This window comes from Gasterosteus aculeatus, chromosome 12, assembly GCF_964276395.1.
Source record: "Gasterosteus aculeatus chromosome 12, fGasAcu3.hap1.1, whole genome shotgun sequence".
Taxonomy (NCBI): domain Eukaryota; kingdom Metazoa; phylum Chordata; class Actinopteri; order Perciformes; family Gasterosteidae; genus Gasterosteus; species Gasterosteus aculeatus.
Window position 1 is genome coordinate 11,057,550 of NC_135700.1, and position 19,846 is coordinate 11,077,395.

Sequence of the window (19,846 nt, forward strand, 5' to 3'; positions counted from 1 at the left end):
TTTAGAATTTTAAGTGTGCTATACTGTTTCACTCACCTCTCTTTGGGATTAAACATCCTGGATCAGAAGTACCCTATTGTTCATGGCTTGTAGAAAGACGCTCCGGCAATATTCTATCGCTGCCACGATCCTCCTGGATCCTGAAACTTCTGGGATGCCGGATTTCAGGCTTTGGATAAGCAGCTCTGCCAAAGATTAAACCACATCGGCTAATATTAGAGTTAACGGGATCCTGGGACTCCATTTTTTATTAATTAGATGGACATTGCATCATGACCAATCGAATACCATGATGCATTCCTGCTGCTATTAAAGAAACATGTTGTTCTTGGTGCACGTGTGTTGTTTTTCCTGTTGCGTATCAACCACATCTGCAGCAAGATCCCAGACGCTGTAAATTCTTTAAAAGTGTGGATTGAAGAAGAGCGCAGGCACTTAGACAGGCTATAGACATTGGAGGCAGGTGGTTTACGGGTCTGTGGCAAAGAGACCCAGAGGGCCTCTGAAGTTGACGCATACGGACACCCGGCTCATGAACGGCCTCTGTAGCATGATGATGGGGTGTGCATGCCGACGGTGGTCACAGGATTTTCTTTCGGGAGGATAAAAATAGAAATTAACTACAATAATATGTACTTGATCAATTATACATACCGAGATACCACTTATTGAGCCTGGTGTAAGTCATATCACGCCTTATCTCAGTAGGTAATTAATAAATAAAAGTAAGTAATTAATAAATAAATGAAAAAAACAAAGAAGAAACCAAAATCTTGTTCTTTCACTCTCCCTCCCGAGAGAGGAGAGGTAAAATGGAGGACGACAGGGAGCGGTGGAGACCGGGGGAAGACATAAGGCGCATGGACTGAAAGTGTTGCCTTTGCTGATTATCTGACTCCACTGCCGTACCATGCGTCTGTGTGGGCTGTGCCCTGAACCTTTGCCAGCTGATTAACCCAGCGCTGCTCCACTCCCCTCAAGTACTCTCCACTGTCTCTGCCACACTGCATAATCATCCAACACGGGCCTGGGAGGAGCAGAGCAGGTCGGTAGGTCGTGCCACCCTGGTGCTTGGTACCAGACCACCCTTCAAACCATCGCAACTCTGCCTTGAGCTTGGCATGCAGCGCAGGGATGAGAAAGTGGTTCTATCATCCAACCCTGCGGTATACCTGGTGTATAACTTCGTTATCACACTTTTGTTAATTGCCGCCCAGTTTTCCATGACAGGCCTGCACTCTGTGCCGGATGCAGACGCGTGTCATGTTTATTCCCTTCACTACGGAGCCCAACGTTTAAATCAGAGCAAACTGTTCCCCCGTGAAAGGCTGCAAACTCCTGGCTGCTTAGCCACCTTCTGCTTTCTCAAACTCCACAGACCATAATTAACACCACCTCCTGTCAGACGCAACCTTCACCGTGGTCTGTGTGCTGACTGCACACTCCCTCGTGCAGAGTATTCTCTTCCCCCCTAAGCTCTCTCCCATTCTTCTCCCCATTTCCTTCATGTCTCTGTTTGTGCACAGGGAGCACTCAGCCAGTCAGTCACAGACAGGACCCTTAGTTAAATACTAAACCATACACAGGTGGGACCGAAAAACAACAACATCTTCGAGACAGGACACAGATTTACGGTGGCTCAAGGCACTCAGCCGAGAATAGGTCTCCACTAGAAAATGAAAAAATTACACAGCAGTCACCCTAACACAAATGCACACTCAAAAGTAATTTGGGAAATTACAGTTGGGAGGTTTTCTCTGTGTAGTCTCTGCAGATGAAAAGTAAGGAGCGCATTATGGATATGCCCTATGAAAGTGTAGCTCGTCATTACGGCTCCGTTTTTTCACCTGTCACATCTCATTTACAGAGAAGCCATCTCTTTTGGCGTCACAAAAGTTGCTGTTTGAAAGCCAGAAAGGAGCTTTTTGATATGGCCAATTCGCCCCCCTGGCTGCAGAGAAAACCCAGTAATCACTGCATTTGAATGAAAAACTGTCAAAAGCTCAACGCAACCCTGAAAGAACACCGAAACATGCTCGTCTTTTAATACAAATCCCGTCCCTGTTGCCACCCCTCCCAACCTTTTGTCTGTCTTACAGGAATCTGACAGCAATAAAGTATGTTCCCTGTACTCCTTCCGGAACAATTCCACTTCACCACACAAGCCGGAGGAGGGGGCCCGGGAGCGAAGTGACCTGCTGAGCGGATCAGCTTTTGGAACTCCGGAGCGCCGCAAAGGAAGCCTGGCAGACGTAGTGGACACGCTGAAGCAGAAGAAACTGGAGGAGATGACAAAGACAGAGCAAGACGGTATGTTTGAGTGTGTACGTGTGTGTGTGTGTGTGTGTGTGTGTGTGCGTAATACAATTTTTGTCCCAAGTGCGCCTGATCTTCTCAATGTTCCCCCTTTCTTTCTCATTATTCTCTAACTTCCTGGCAGTCGGCCTCTGCTCTCTTGCGTCTCCACGTCTCCTACACTAATGTTCGCACACACACGAGCTGCAACACTGACGACACAGCCTTTTCAGTTTGTTATGAACATCTTCCAATGTGACAAAGACTGTGTGGCAGTGCACCTCAGCTTCAGTGTGGTCTTTCTTCAGTGCCAAGGCAAACTCTTTGACTATAAAACTCATAGTGCTGACCTGATGCCAGGGACATTACTTCTTTGTATTTTGATACACAAAACTGTTTTTATTTAGCGCAGTTATTCATCAAAGTTTACAACCCGAGCGCTTCTCACATCCGATTGAACGCATCATGGACATTCCAGACCTTTCATTTTGCTAGAATACTTGATTAGACTTATAGGTCTTTGTCATACCGACACGCCGTTTCACCCACAGCCTGCAGTCTATCAAGAGTATGGCGGAAAAACAAATATTTGAAAGAGCTGTGCTGAAACACACCCCCCTTCTTAATTAGGGCTGCGGTAATATAACTACATCCAATCAAATGTTAAACCCCCTTGGGAATGCATGTGTCTCATTTAGTGTCTGGGGAGCTCTTAGCTTAAGCACTTCATCAGACGAATAAATTAGACCTCTGTTAGCCTAAAAATAATTTGCCACTTCCTTTTTAAGTGTTCGTTTAGTGATCTTTGTATCAGAGCATCACAGGCTTCTCAGCCACGACCTGATACGAAGACTGATTTAGGTAAAAAAAACACCTATAAACGACGTATTTGATAGATTATACACACCAAACATGCTGGTGCACAGGCCAGTATACTGTAATTGATGTTCTTCTATATTATCTAATGACCACTGAAGTAAGTGTAGACGTGAAACCCTCATGAGCATATCACAATTAATGCAGACACACTTGCAATCTGCAAATAGTTTCCACGTTTTCCGGGCGTTCATGACGGCGTCTTCTGCATTCAATAGGCAGTCTGCCTGCTACATGTGGAGCTGACGCCGGCATGTGCATGAAAACCACCTCCCAAAGTGCTTCATAGGACACATTTTGGTTTGTAAAAAAGTAAAGGGATTCTGTTAACCCTTCTTGGTTCTATCCTAAGGTAAGCATGTATACATACATATGTCATGTTTGTGGCAGAGTTCATTTTCAGGCCAATATTGTCAGTGGTCTCTGCAGCTACAGCGGGTGTTATGCTAATGAGCCCCAGCTGGTGAAGGCTGGTTGTTGCAGTAATTTAAATGGTCAAGTGCAGCTTGTAATCCAGGGCCGTATGTTAACGCAGGGAGGAGAGGGTGCTTTAGAGTGCCATACAGCTGTTTTAATCTCCTGTTAATAATAGAGACTTGCTTTGCCTCATGCGCTGCGTATCATCGGCACCTAAATACACTCCCTTGTTGCAGAAAATTAGTTTCTTTGTAGAGAACACAGCAGAAGACAAGAGCCTCACAAAGTTCAGTGTGCCGTCCCCGAGCTGCAGGAACTGAGAGTTACTCTCTTCTCGAGAGCACTTGAGGAAGCTTTAGTGGTGATGATCAGTGATTACTGTAAAATGGAGGAAGAGGGACTCTTAGAAAGGAAAACCTCGCTGAAATCTTCGTTTATGAAGAGAGACACTGTTGAAAATTTAAAAATGGGCAGAATTAACCAGTTAAAAAGATAGAAGGTTGGAAAAGCCATTTGTTGTCTTAATAATGGTGCTAACGTGGCGAAAGCAACAGATGAGCTAAATATATTGCTCATCAAAGCATGACAACTGTTGTGTATGATTCTGCTGCTTCGGTGGCTGTCTGGTTGGGATCAAAAGGTCCTCAGGGATTCTTCACCATCTGCTTCCATTCTTCTCTGGACCTCCTTGTCTGGTCGAGACAGTTCATTGTGCCGATAGATAAATGTAGGGACCTGTAATGTAGAGGGAAAACCAATGAACACATTAGATTCTACTCAACCCCATTGTATCACAGCATTAAATGACACCTAAGAAAGCCCTGAGTGAGAAAACAAAATTCAGGTACCTTTTTCTCCGTCTTTAGCTGCAAAAAATGTTGAATAATTTATCGGATTTCTTCTGGCTGATGTTAAAATGTACTTAACTAACACATTGAAAAAATGGAAAAATGTAAATTCACCTGCAAGAAAAGAAGAGGTCTTACTCCTGTTTAGTACAATGTAATTCAAAGCCAAAAGATTCATGGGTTTCCTTCATTGACCCTGATGCCTTATAATAGAGAATAACATAACAATAGAGGCGGTGCTCATTATCTTCCCCATCCTTCCATCGCTGTATATTTGTACCCTCCGTCCTTCCACCCTTCCTCTCCGTTTCTGGTCCTTGAAGTGCTTTAAGTGCTTGTGACTGTGCTAATGAATAAAAATGTCCTCCCAGCAGCGAGCACCACATTTAGCTGAATAGTCACCTTTGCTGTAAAAGCTCTATTAGGCCCGGTTGCCAGCAGGGCTAACGATTGTGCCCCATGTTTATTTACTAGGTATTGTAAATGCATTATTTATGGATAAGTCTCCGGACAGCACTTGTCAAGACTTAAAAATGTCAGTATAAAGTATTGGGGGGGAAACGGAAAAACAGCCTCCATTATAAAAACCCAAGGTGACCTTGATTTGATTCACATGCAATTAGAACAGTTTTATATAATGCACTAAAGTATGAATCAATACTGTCTAAGTCAACACAAAAAATACGTTGTGTGTTGAATCTTTATGATCGTCCCCCAAGACAAGGACGGGTAATTGGGTTTTAGCTCCCTGTCCTAGGGACTTCCTTAGGCCCAGTATCTACCGGGTGAGTTCTTGGCCGTAAATCGAGCACATGTAATCAAGTTCTTTTTGTGTTATTGAGTGGTTTTCTGAGATAGAGTAAAAAATTTTAAAAGTTTATTTTAATTTTAATAAAAATTTAATTGTTGCATAATAAGTACCAAAACTGCAATGCCTCCGGTATCCGTCACAGTTTAGTTCCCTGGCAAAGAAAACGCACCGACATATAAAAAAGACATAGGAACAAAGACGATGCCCTTCCTTGATACTACGGCTCCTCAGACCTGTCACAGTGGATACAGTAGGTGCTCAAGCAGAATACTCAACACCTGGAGCCCTTTGACAGAATCACGGCTGATTAGCTTAGCAATGGGGAACCGTACCACAGTTCAACCAAAGTGAAACCTCCTTTAACCTCCGGTCGAAGGACATATAATGGATACTGAGGAAAGAGTCTCCCTTATTTCAGCGGCGGGTAACCTATCCATTGGCGGGGACATAAAACAGTACAACTCGGTGAGCCACGGTGAACTCATTTTGTTCGGGAACATTGTTAGATGTGGCCCTGCGTTATCACTTAGACCTCTCTTTCTCTCCCTGTGCCTGCACCACCTCTCCTCCATTTCTCAGCGTAATCCTCCCGGCGAGGATGTGTATTATCACTGTGTAATGACTGTGCAGTAGGTTGAGTGTGGGGGGGGGGGTTGATCAGCATTGTGTGTGTAGCCCCAGGTCATTATCCTCTATTACAACAGGCCATGTAATGAGATTCAGGGAAGGGTGAAAGCTTTAGAAAAGAATGGGATCAGCTCTAAGCCTGTGGTCTGATGAGCACTGATGAACTCTTGACTCTGTTGTAACACCGTCCCCTGTCAGTGTCACAGCCCCTGCTGACTCCACATGGACACTCACAGGTGACTTGTCTGCAGGTGCTAAATAGCACCAACTCATTTATTTTGGGGGATTTATTTAGCCTGAATGTGGCACTAAAAGGGTTTTGTAAGACATATTCTGTAGAGCACAGTGTCTGTATTATACATTATATTATAAAAAGCACCGCATCCCTTCCCCCCCAAACAGACTGATGCACCTTTTCTCCTCCTCTTTCAGCTCCCTCCCTCGCCCCGCTCTTCTCATCCCAGCTGCCATGTCATCTGGTTCTGCTTTATCCCACCTAATTAATAGGAATCTTTGTTATAATGATCTGAGCATGAGCCTCTGACTCCATGCATATGCAATGAGGCTGGAAACTCAGTTGCCTTGGTTGCAGATTTTGAGGCAGTCTTCGCACATAGCTGTGTGCTGCGCTCACTGAATGCAGCGTCCTGTCGGACTGTTAGTCTGGGCCCCTCCTGGCAGGACACACACACACACACTTGCAAAGCCCCAGCATCCCTCCTGTGCACCGCGTACTCGCCTCCTACTAATAATATGTCGTTTATTCTGTCAACAAGTTTCGTACCATTTGTTCAAATAGCCGACATACTTTTGTGCAGGAGTGTGTGTGTGTGTGTGTGTACACGCTTGTATATAAGTAGGCGGGGGGCCTTCCCGAGCGTTTGTGTGTGTGCATGTGTGAGTGTTCTCTCTTGGCCTGTGGCGTGGAGCACCAGCCCAGCGGAGCAGTGCTCTGGTCTGTCACTTTTGTTTGAATAGGTAATGTAGATCTGTTCAGGCTGAAGAGACATGAGCTGGAATCGCTTGTTAGGACACATGATCAAAAGCGTCTCTTTGCTCTCTGCCAATCAACCCTCTTGTCACCCTGTGAAGCAGACGTTAAATAGATTTTTCGGCTCTATGCCGCCGGCAGCCTGCCAGCCTGACATGTGAACTTAACAAAAAAAAAAAAAAAAAAAAAGATAGCCTGCATCTCCCTAATCTCATGTTCTCATGCTCTTCCTTAGTGTCCATTTTTTTTTGGCTTTTCCTTTCTTTCTCCTCTCCCCCTTTCCATGTTTTCCCTATCATTTCGACATCCGAAAAAGATCCAAATCAACATTTTCCCTCCTCCTACGATGTTTGTCTCCCACCCCATCGTACTCTCCAGTGACAAAGTTGCTCGTCTGCCAGGCTGAGATCAGAGCCCAGGGCTAAATGGAGTGGCTGTATGAGGGGAATAGGGAGCACAGAGTGTCTAGTCCTCTGCTGAATTATGTATTTACTATCTGTCCCAAAACAGAGCCCCCACATAACACCGCCATGTCCCCCATAGGATTCTGGGAGGAAACAGGTTTCACTTTACACAAGCTAAGATATAGATTTTGTTTCCCCCTTTCAAAAAGGGAACCCTTTCTGCTGTCATGGTCTTTCAGATGACAAAACAAGCAGCTGCTGCTTCAATGTGCCATTCTTTGCATTCAAGATCACCTTCCCGAGTTCTCATATTCCGATTAGTCAACAGTAGCAACTGCTGCGGAGCATTCCAGGGGCCATCTTCCTCGGTTTCAGCTGTTGAGCGTGTCCCCCTGCACCCATGCATTACAAAACTTCCATTGTGATCCTGGCTTACTAGCTGCAAAGGAACCCCTTGATAGGAGGAAACGGGTGTCTCCGAGAGACAAATCGCAGCGAGGGCTGCACAGAGGCTCGTTTGTCTTTACGCACTCACACACCACCACAGTGTATGTCTCGTCGGTGACATCACTGCGTGTGCAGTTTGGGGGAACAGTGAAATATTTATATTTGGTGGTGGAGATTCTGCCCTGGTGATTGACCGGGGGGGGGGGGGGGGGGGGGTAAGGTCAGTAGCCGTTTGGCCTGACTGTTTTATGTGAGGCCGCGCTATTTGGAGGGGGGGACACACAAATTGTGAAATGAGGACACACAAGACGGCAGGAGCCATTAGTGCTGCTATATTTGTCATTGGGCTAGAATTTGGAAATAACAGCCATGTTTTTGCGATTAAAAGGATCACGATCAAAAGAGACATCAACAGACAAACGGCATGATTTGAGGACAGGGGAGGTAGGAGGGGCATAGGCAATCAGAAATGGCGAGAACGGCCTATTCTACAATGGGATGGGTGCAAAGGGAGGCCGCTCGCGTGTGTGTGTGTGTGCGTGCGCAGTAGGGTTACACAGGGAGACTTGTGTGCCAGCTGAGTATCACTGTCCTAGCAATGGCATTCAACTCCCAAGCATTCTCCACACATAACTGGACAAAAGAGCCGGTGTCATCTGACCAAGGATCAAAATAGTGTGAGCGTAACACAAGCCCTGGGCACAGACAGCGCCTGTGGCCTGCTAATGATTTCAGCGCACATTGCGGGCTTGTTCTGTAAGTCATACGTATATTAGCCATCCGGCTAAGACACAAGCAAACATGACAACTTGTGTAGATAAGCAGCCTATTAACGTGTTTGCATTGTTTTACCCGAAACCGCGAGCCAAAATGTCTTACCCTAAACTTTGACGGTTGCCGTTTGAACAAAGAGACTATTTAATCAGCAGTGATGAAACACTCAATGCCTTTTCTCTCTCCTTGTTCAATAACATTACATGCGCCAGGAGATGAGATGAGGATGTCAAAAGGAATGAATAGAAATGTGTTTTATTGCACTGCAAAGCCTGAGTGCCAATGATTATAATTATTTGACGTCATGTCTCTTTGAAAGTACCTCTGGAATAATTTTTAAGTCTGCTCCGTTCGAGTGGTTAGTATGCTTCAAGACCAAATCCTTAATTGCACATTGTGAAGTTTCCATCTGCTGGTTGACTTTATTATTGAACATTTAAATCAACTGTTTGTCGAGGCAGCCTTTTCGCTATTCTTCTCCAAACCCGCATAATATTGGTCAAGGGAAATTGGGTTGTTAGATTCGATCCTAGCCTTTTTATTATTACTGCCCCCCGGCACACCTTGTCGACCCCTTATTCTTTGTTGTGTTCTTCTGGGTGGGTGGCACTTTGCTTCACAAAGACGGTACTGTAAGTCTGTTCTCAGCTTCCCTGTTGCGAGCTGGACCAATGAGCTCAGTCGCTCATGAGAAGCAAAGTTCTCCATCTTTGCCCAGCAGGTCTCAGTCCGTATGGCTCTGTATCCCACAGACAGGGAATGGGCCGATTGAAAAGAAAATAACAGCATCCATTGTTGCTAACAAAACTTGAACAACAGCACACTGAGACACTTGGGCTCTGCGCGTGAATGAATGGGGACCTTCTAGGAGTTGGAATGCTTCATTTATGTAGTTTCTTCCTTATTCCTTTATCCAATGGCAAGAAAGGAATCTGAACTGTACAGTGCAGTTCATTTTCTTTGCTGTATAATATTCAGTGTGTTGATCAAACTGTGAATTTCCATCTCTTTCTCAATCTAAATGTTGTGGCTGTCGTTCTTACAGTCCAGTAAGCTTTGCACAAGTTGTTTGCAAGATTTGATCAACAAATAATTGCCATTTGACCATTACTAAGCCAATCTGCAGAAATAGAAATGATGGATACATTTTGTTTTCTTTAAAATGAGTCTATTATTTAATCAAAAAAGTATTCAGTTGAAAGGATACAATTCCACGTATATGCAGACTACCAAATGTACTTTTAACAATTGTTAAACAATGTCATGCTTTTTTAATATCATCTTACGGTCACCGTTTACTGCAAAAGTAGCGCATTCAAGTTGATCCTATTAGTCCGTTCTGTCCGTGTGGAGTCAGACCTCCATTAATTTGCTAAATCTCACTCAACAGTTAAAAATTGTAGTGCAAGTACATTTTGTTCACACATCTATTAATTTAACGTAGTTCGAGCGTTGATTAGAAAGTTTATACCTGACAGTTAAATTGCAGGGTACCCAAAAGAAATCCCTCCACTGTAAGGTACCTAGTAATTTTTTTTGCGCAAAATTGTTGTAATTACAGTGGACCATAATTATTACCGACATCAAATGGAAAATATAAATTGAAATTAAGTCCACATTTTCCTCGTAATGTTCATTTTCACAAGGGCTGATCCCCTGATAATCCTCTGCTGAGATTTCTAAAGTGAATCAACTTTTCCTTCCTTTCCGGTAAACCAAACGCATCCTGCTTGCACACACTCCGTTTATCACTACGTCTTTATCTTCTTTATTTTTTCCCTCTAATTGCCTTTCTTTTTTGCTTTCCTGCTCTATTGTTATCTATTTGAAAGAATGAATCAATCAGTGTCGAGCTACGTCTAGTAGCTTCATCATTAAATCACAGACAACCGCGTGAAAGAAATATAACATTGAAATAAATTGTTTTTATTTGCTTCATTTCAGTAATAAAACATATAGTAAGTAATATGATAATTACTTAATATAATAATTACTTAATTTATTCAAATCATTTTTCTTCTCCTAATCAATTGCATTCATAGCCGTGTTCACTGGACTCCGCAGCCTGAAGAGACTTTAAAGCAAAGCAGGGGAGAGGAGAGGGAACGAAAAGTTCATTTTGCTATCCAAGCATTTAATGGTCCCAGTTCTTAAAAGTGACCTTGTGGGGTAGAGAGCGGAGCGGCACAGCAGCTCCTTCCAGATGCACACATGGCATCCATCGGGGGCACAATCACGCACAGTCCCAACACCTCAGGCTCGGACATATGTTGAGTTTTATTTCATTCTTCTGACATTAATCCTATTCACCAGCTGTTCTGCCAGCTGCCACTCTCCGGCTTAAGGGGAGATTGCAGTTTTGGGGGCTCTGAGTACTGGTTTATCTTGGCTCCTCATCTGCTCCTCACAAAGTTTTGATTGGATTTTTTTTCTTCGCCCTCCTCCTACTTCCAGGTTCCTTAAGTTGCATACTTCTTTTAAACGTATCTGTTTTTGGTGCACCCCTCTCTGATTTGCGTAGACAAGGGGGAGTTTCAACATTAGGGTTTCACTTCGAATCTTGGCTTACTCAGTAGTGTTTTTCCACATATGTTCTAAAAATAATTTAAAACAGAGCTTGGTGAATGTGCATAATTTCTGAACACTCGATTCACGTTCATCCTTAACTTCTCCCACTGTTTCGGTCAAGAAAGGATTTGTGAGGAACAGAAGTACTCAAATCTGCTCACCCCACAGTAATCCAACAGCATTTCGGTAGGATTACCCTGGACATGGCCTCAGCCTGTACACTTATGATTATTGACATATTGGGTCTGACATATTTCACATTTATGTGCATTGTCTGGAAGCACACTCAAGTGTTCTCAATGTCATTTCTCCTGAAGTACAGCCGGGCAGTCTGCGAGCAAGGGCCGCAATGAATTGATCATTGCTCACTGCTCACTTTAATAATTCAAGCCTGATTGCCACAGAGTGCCGCAGTAAAATGGATTGGGAGAGGTCACATGCTGCTCAGCTCAGGAGGTGAAGCCTCTTGGGGATGGTTAATTCATATATGCTTGATAGACATGTGTCCTATTTAAAGAGGTCAGTGTGCTGTGTGTGTGTATACGGCTTCTCAGAATGGCCAGGTCAACACTGTGGGATTAAACCAGTGGTCAGTGAGGATAAAGGCACAGGAGGAGGTAGAAGTTTCTGGTCGGGGGCCAGCGTCTATTTTAGCTTTGTGAGGAAAAAGAAAAACTATTCAAAAAGTTACCTGCAAATTGCACCTAATGATCCTGATGATATAAAGCTTCATTGAAATGTGCGACTCAAAATCAGACGGTTGGTAATAGTTTTAACCTCTGACGATATGCTTTGAGGCCTTTCGGTCCACTTAGCATTTTAACTCTGCAACCTGCAGTCGGTAATGGGATAAATGCAAGTAATATGATTCAATTAGCTGGAAGCACATAACATGTTTGCCAAACATCAAAGAAACAGGGCAGCAGAATATAAAACATTTAGCAGATTTGTTAAATTCAAACTGTTAACCACCTTGACAATGACTTATGATCTGTAATGTTTCCTTATTGTGGAAAAAGTGGTACAATAATAAGTAACAAAATAGGGAAAGAAGCTAAGCAGTAAGGGGCGGAAACGGTATTGGTGCATAGGAGATGCATCCAAACGTCAGAAGAAGCTGGATTACCCACAATATATTTTTAGTCCCTGTTTACATGACCGAACAAGATGTCTAAAGGTGACTAACAGATATGTTCACCAAGTGGAATAATGATAAGGTGTCAGTTAAAGAAAGCCCACCACGAGGTGCAGGTGCTCCACAATACACTGACATGTCTGGACCTTTTTTATTTATGCATGCCAGCACTATTCATTACATATTAAATAGCTGAAATTATCTAACTGAACCAAAAAGTCTTCCAGAAATGTTAGAGGTTATTAAAACTGTTGACAACGAGGAAAGGTAATTGCCTGAAAACGAGCGACAACGCACTGTTGTGCTCAGAATGTTCTTTCCCCCCGGCTCCCTCTTTAGCGTTTGCATTGTGCGGCATCACCCGGGTGTGTAACCTATTGCGTTCCGATTGCTCCTTTGCAATTAGTGCCCTTTTTGTCCTCACTTCAATAACGCCATGATTATGGAGACTTCAGGAGTATTTGCAGCATCCAACAGCTGTTGTCTCAGGGACTACCGGCTGAATGACAAAAACATGTTTTCTCTCTGCATTTCACTTCCCTGCCTGCCTCTTGTAATTATTGTGTTTTATTTGGTGTGATGATGGGGTCTTGTTTTTAGTGTGTCTGTGATTAAGATATTCAAAGGACTCCTTGGAGTGTGTCACAGTCATTTTCTTTTTATCAGCCTCGACATTTGATTTGTTTCCTGTTCTGTGCAGTGTGGTTTGGAAATTAGACGGCAGCCATCATTGTCTGACTGACATTCTGAGAGTCATAGAAAAGTATGAATCAATTAAAGAAATTAAATAAAATTCTATCACCGCAGTCAGGGATAATTTGCAAACTAAGTAACGGTGGATATTCTTTATCTCATTTTGTGCTTCTTCAGAACTTTAAACTTGCAGAATACAGGAGGTTCCGTAAGCTCTCTGTGCCTATAACCTCTAACCTCCCTTTCTACCTACCTATACCTCCCTTGCTCAAAATATGTTCTACAAATTACGTATGTATTACAGATGCATGAAAGTGATGCATTGTTCAGTTTAGTTATTTCACTTGACCTCCCTAACGCCCAGTTGGTCTTGGAGGTTTGAGGTTTTCGTTTGCTATAACTGCATTTTGACAGGTTGTAAAACAAGTGCTGTATTCAAGCTGAAGCTTGTTTAAAGACTGTAAACACAATTTCCTCCCCACTGCGATGAGGATGTCCCCCTGTCTGCCCTGCTCTACTGTACATGCCCCTCTGCATTCTGAGGAGGAAATTATTTATATGGTCAGTGTCAGTTGATCATTGATTTGGTAATTACATCTTCTCCCTTGAGACTGGGACAACTGATATACAAGCCCAATGCTGAACGGGAGGTCTCTGACTTATGGCTGATTTGACTCCTCTAGATTTGCCCTCTTTTCTCTTGCCAACGGCTTTTCAACACAACAAACACTCAAACACGAGTATCATCTTTCGTCTCGGGAGAATAGTGCACGCAGAGACGCGCAGGATGTGGTGGCAGACAGTTGAGACGATTTCATTGCTGACAACAGAGAGTAATAAAACACCAACTACAGCGTGTTGTAACAAACCATTTTTTGTGCTTCGAGGCAGCGACGGGCTTTTGAAACACGATGAAGTGTTTGCAATAAATTTAGTAGATTAAACCTTTTAGAGGCTGAATACATTGCAATGTTACGCTAACTCGGATATACACAGTGGACTTTCAATCTCCATGGTAATCTTAAGAGCCATTTGAAAATTAGCGTGTCATGATTTTTTTAAGATCAGCTTTATTACTGTCCAATCCAATTCCAAAGTGACGAGATTTGATTTGTTTGTGTATTTGTATATTTTGTGTTCCACTCAATAATCAAGAGTTTTTCTAGAGCTTGCAATAATCGTTTGAATGAACTACTCTGTTTAGAGCAGCAATAAAAACATAAATTAGCAAACAACTTCCCCCTCGCTTCTCAGCCGGCGGGCATTTATAGCTAACTAGCACTCAATTTAATAAAAAGTGTGTGAACAATAAAAAAAAACACAGATTATTAGCCGTTGCATTAAAACACTGTTGAGCAATAACGCTGTGAGCGTGCTGTATGAAATACGAGAGAGGACCTTTTTCTTCCAGACTGACGGTTAGTCGGTGTCAGTGCAGACAGTTAGTGTTAACCCGCCTCTTAGCTTCACTTCTGTGGTTTATACTGAACATGATATTCTGGCAGCGCTGACTACCAGGTGCTGAAAGCTTTGTTTATGTCTCACATCAACCTAGAAACATTCCTTTGTTGAGATTTATGAGGATCATTAGCTTTGTTTTTAATACAGTTAGAAAAAAAAAAGGAAAAAAAAAGAAGTCTCCTAATCTAGGCATCGCATCTCGGTTTAAAGTCTCTCAATCCCAGCGCCTGTTCCCCCACATCAATGAGATCACAGAATACCTTCACAGGGAAGCTGTATACCAGAGATGACAGCGTTGATAGGAGACCAACACATTGAATCAGCCAGAATAAAATAAGTGATTACTGTTCGCTTTCTTCTGAGTGCTACTTCAAAATGCTCAAGGAATCTCGGCGAAGGGTTGAGGACATTTTTCCAGCTTTACAGCTCCAGCCCCAGAGAAGAGACAATGAGACCCCAACCGGCTTAGTAGTCCAGAACCCCCCCCCACCCCTCAATGGGAACACGTCTTGGACACACACTCCAATAGTTTAGTCCTGTGTGTTGCTATCTGTGCTCGCTGCAGAGTGGTGGGGGTCTGTGCCAGGCAAAAAGTCCATAGGGACCATTGGAATCGCCGGGGCTGGAGGAAGTTGGTCTGGGTCCAGTGGGGCGATCTGGGCTTTGGTGACAAGCCAAGCTGTCTACTGCAGGGACGCTGGGAAAATGTAAATAAGAGCCTGATAAGGGCTATTGTTTTCATTCCATTCTCATCCCAGCTGAATGGCCTGCTCCCCAGCCACAGAGCATTTTATCTCAAGAAGGGGAGGGGAAGAAATGGAAGGGGTGGGGGCGCGGGAGACTTAAGAGCCCCATTGGAAAATAAAAATAAACTTAGTTGACTCGTCTCTTGTTTGAGCTAATTCCCTAATAAGTGATGTCCTACTTTAAAAGAACAGCAAGCACTTCAGAACTCACTGTCTTAAGAAATTATGTTTGCCTTTCAATTCCACCATCACTTAATATCCAGTGAATTCAGTCTGACTCTTTTATTGGAAATAATTGTAGTAGGTGTAATGCAATGTTTGTTTCTTATGGGCTCAGGGTCATAACCTATGAGTAATTATTATATTTATACTAACCAGTGTTTTATTGGTATCTATAATTCCTTTAGAGAAAATAGATAGGCATTTTAGAAGCTGAAATAGAATTCCTCCTATTAATCTAAATTCTTCTGCACAAGAGGCTGTGGACGGGTGGTTTGAAAAAAGCCAGACATCTCATTTACTGTTTTCCCAGAGCATTCCTGTGCACAAGCTCCTCTGCTTTCACCAAATCCATTTTTGGTTGCCTGTTCTGTCCACGCCGTTGTAACGCTAAAAGATGTTGGAGAGTTATTTTATAGACTAATCCAGGTCATCATTCACCTCTCCCAGGTGGAAGGCAGGGAGGACAGCGGTGCATTCCAGCTGTGGTCTTTCCTGTTGGAGGACTTGGCAGGTCGTGTCTGGCCTGACGGAGGGGATGGAGAAGTGAGGGAGAGGCAGCTCTCCTGGGAGGGAGGTGAAAAGCAGGGGGAGGACTGGAGTAGAATGGAAGCTGGCACCACATTATCTCCAACAGTTGGCGCATTGCTTAATGATCAAGTGCTGGAGCAGCATCTGTGATGAAAGTGTGTGTGTGTTTACTTATGTGTATGTGTGTGAGAGGGAGAGAGCGTATGTGTGCATATTAACATATGCTCACTGTGTTTGTTTAATTCCCCTTTGCACTACTTATGAAATAAGCCTGTTTCTGTGCTTTACAGGGAAGGAAATCCTCCACTGCCGTAGTTATGTCTGTCTAAAGATTATGATTTGAAGGAAGTTTGTTGTTTTTCCGGGAGAGGAAGCAGTCTCACGCAGGGGGTGAGGTGCAGAGAAGAAGAGTTGAGCTCTGCTACTCCCCGCTTCCCTTAACCCCTGTTTTAAGATCTGTGATCTTTGTGCCATGGAGGGAGTTAACGCACACAAAGCACACAACACACACAACACACAGCCTTTTCTCTCTCCCTCTCTTAGGGTCAAGGGGACAAACTGTGAGTTGGGAATTGGAAAGTCAATAAAGCAGAAGTAATGTTATAATGACCCTGAGCTGAAGATGTCCTGTCGACCTCCATCATGTTGGAGGAAGTGGACAATCAAACAAAACGGTCACTCTGCTTGATCTCTCTGAAAGCCATGCTTAAACAAGGCCACGTGAGCTCCCGGCCCCAGCGTTACTCCCAGTTCCTCTGCAGCCAGTGTTTGTCAGAGGGTTTCTCAGAGAGATGTTCCAGAAGAATAAAAGGAAACACCACTTGTATACATTCCAAACTGTACATAATACTGAATTTCACATAGTGTGTAAATTAAAATAAAAAGCGCATACTGAGGCAAAACTCGTACATAGCATCGCTCCAAGTATTATTATGCTTCTGAATTGTGTTCCTGTATTGGCAGTGTGATCATAACTGATCCGTTCATTAGAGAGCCAGGGGGCTTAGTGGCAATAATGAGGATGTCTCCTTTGGCTTTGCATTTTGCTCTAACTCTGGACAAACACTCTTTTACAACAGATTCTGAAGACAAAAGCAGTTTCAGGCCGTACATACATTTTTCGCACACAACTGGATTGTACATGACTGCAGCCTGTTGTAATGAAACTCATCAGGACGTCCTGATCTGGTTCAGATTGGAGGCAGACAGTTAGCAGAGACAGTGTCTCAAGGTGGAGGGGTGGAGGCTTGCCTCTGCTGCTGCTGGTGTTTGATGGGAACAGGCTGACCCCTGAGCAGTGGAGGGATGGTGGAGGCCTGGGTCAGCCGGCCCAGTGTGTTCTTTATCAGCTACCCCGGCGACAGCATGGCAGATTGCGGCCATTCCTCCTCTGATTCATTATCTGCTGGACAAATGTTAATTGTTTTCATCATTCGCAGCTATGTGAACACTCAGGCGTAGCCAGTCTCACTCAATGCCCCCCCGCTTAATGTTTGTCTCTGTCCCTCTGCTATAACCCACAATGTCTGCTTCCCTCCTCAGTCCACCCTCAGCTCATCTCTCTGCCGTCGGGCTGAGTTGCTTTTAATGTTCACCGTGCAATACCATTAAATGTCTCTCTCTCATCTGACGCGCTGACGTGCTTTTCTTTCATTCTCAGTTAAGGGAACAGATTGCACAAAAATAGAAAAAGGAAAAAAGAACTTGCACACAATGTTCCGTAAATCTTAAAAAATAGGACTTTATACATGGACCCTTATTTGGACATGGACATTTATTTTGTAATTGAAACGACTAAACTTTTTTTTCTGCATTTTACTCCTTCAGATTCCACATGCATGGAAAAACTTCTTTCCAAAGACTGGAAGGAGAAGATGGAGCGGCTCAACACAAGTGAACTGCTGGCAGAAGTAAAAGGTAGGTTGTACCCTGTGTTAACAAATCCCTCATTCCTATCAAACAAACACAATCTATGCACTGTATAATCTCAGACGCAGCCTTTACTCCAAATTAAAACAAAAGCCTTTGGCTGCCCTCTTCATTCATTTCTCTACTCCCCTATCTTTTGCTGGAATGCCCGACTCTATCCAGAGGGCTATCTTCAAAATTCCAGCCCACTTGGACTCATTTTGAGGCTCTCTGTGCTTGTCAATGGATTATTGTTGTGGTCCCTTTAAACGGCCCCCGAGTTCAGCTACTCTGCTCTGACACATGCCGTGTGTTCATGGCGCTCTGGTAATTGTTGAACCCAAAGTGTGCCTGATGTAAACAGAGCACAGCTGAGCTGAGAGGAGATGGTGCGGCGATGCGCAGAGTCGTCTCCTCGGCGAGCCCGCGATGGAGGGGAATGTCTTGGCCTGACAGTGAACGCCCCGCGCGGCGTTTCAACCCCGCGGCACGGCTAAGCGCAGCTCGGCACTCCCCCGAAATCTGTTTACGACAGGGTGAAGGTGGGCCGAAGATGGGCAGGGCTGCTGCTCAGTCCTTAGCACTGACTGTTACTGAGAGCCGGTGTGTTTATACTGCACAAGAAAGCACAATACCAGCTGGCTGATAACGCCGGGCTGTCACTGGCTCCTGCACTCCCACCCGCGATTACCTTCATTAAATTGTGTTTAATCTCATAATAAAACACTTTGTTAAGACTATTCACACACGCATACAGAGCTCATTTTAGTATTTTGCAGGTGATTGTTTATTTTTTTCCAAAACAAGGGTAAACATACGTAAATAAAACTTTGTGTTTGGTTTTAATTATTGAAATACACTTACAAAGAATTATACAGGAGAGGAAAGAAATGCTGTTGAATCTCCTAATGAGTACACTCATTGGCAATAACCCTAATGAACTGAACGATAAATCATTGATCGGTAGACCAGATTCATTGTACCTGCCTGTATACTGTGTGCCACTGTAGATCAAAGTCCACTGTGTAAAATGTTTTAAATGATTTAGCCTTTTGAAAGCCGGACTGTTAAATAACAGGCAGGGCATTTCTTCTGTGTGATCAATGGGAACAAGAAGGTTACTTGGTGGTCTGTAAACAGGTAGGGAGTCTGATAATAAACACTGTGGCCTCTCTCTGGTGATGAGTTATGGAGACAGTCTATACACCGCAGTTACCAATATAAATGCTTCTCCTATCACAGTGGCAGCCTTAGATTTTTTAATTAGCATGCCATTTCATATGACTGTAGACGTTTCAAAGGGCTGCTTTGTGCTCCCCCCTACAAATGTCTCTCTCTCTGCGTTTGATGTCTGCCTGATGTAAATACGGGCAATTAAAAAGAAGTCCAGGGCTGGAGACTCACAAGGTCCACCTAATTAAAACCCAAACAAAGGTATCTAGTAGAAAACACCTTATGATTAAGATCTAAAGTGTTATGTTGAATCAGAAGTTCCGTTAATCGTAAGGTTCAAATCTGTATAAAAGACAAACATGCCTTTAGTTTTCAAATGAATGAAAGGAAGTTGATAATAATGGCATGCAGATGAAGACTACAGTACCGACTCGCACACTGGCCTTGTATATTCTATGTTGTACCCATTTCTGAACCAATCACACAGAGCACCATGTAGGTTACCTTTTGACATTGTTCCATCAAAACCTTGAAAGACAGGTAATTTTGTTATTGCAGAGGCAAGTGATGGAATCCAACCAGTGATGGAAAGATTTATTCTTGCTCTTAGAAAACAAATAAATCTGTATTATAGAATTGGACCCGGGGCTTTTTGCCCATAAAAAGAAAGACATTCTTTGACTGCGCTTGTGTTCAGACAAGCCCTGAATACTTGTTCCTGTAGAGGTGAACATGCACGTACAGTAAACAAACAAAACCAAACAATAGTATCAACAACATCAGAAATTTGCTTTCATGCAAACCCAACCAGGCGTTTAACTTCTACAGATGACACAGCTTTAATTAGAGCTTATTGTCTGGTGGATGTTTGGCTGTGTTATGGGCTGCTTCCGCGGCAAAGACAAGTTTTAGCTTCAAGAAT

The 19,846-nt window shown here is 43.5% G+C and overlaps 1 protein-coding gene across 7 annotated transcripts in view; it reads left to right on the forward strand.

The window, feature by feature from the left end:
• The window catches only part of sox6 (SRY-box transcription factor 6), a 120,415-nt gene that overhangs the window by 42,620 nt on the left and 57,949 nt on the right, over positions 1-19,846 (forward strand). For all 7 annotated transcript variants that reach the window (XM_040203521.2, XM_078085209.1, XM_078085210.1 and 4 more), the window contains 2 exons: positions 2,100-2,310; positions 17,671-17,760. In XM_040203521.2, the coding sequence (XP_040059455.1) occupies positions 2,100-2,310; positions 17,671-17,760 (301 nt within the window). The remainder of the gene's footprint in view (positions 1-2,099; positions 2,311-17,670; positions 17,761-19,846) is intronic.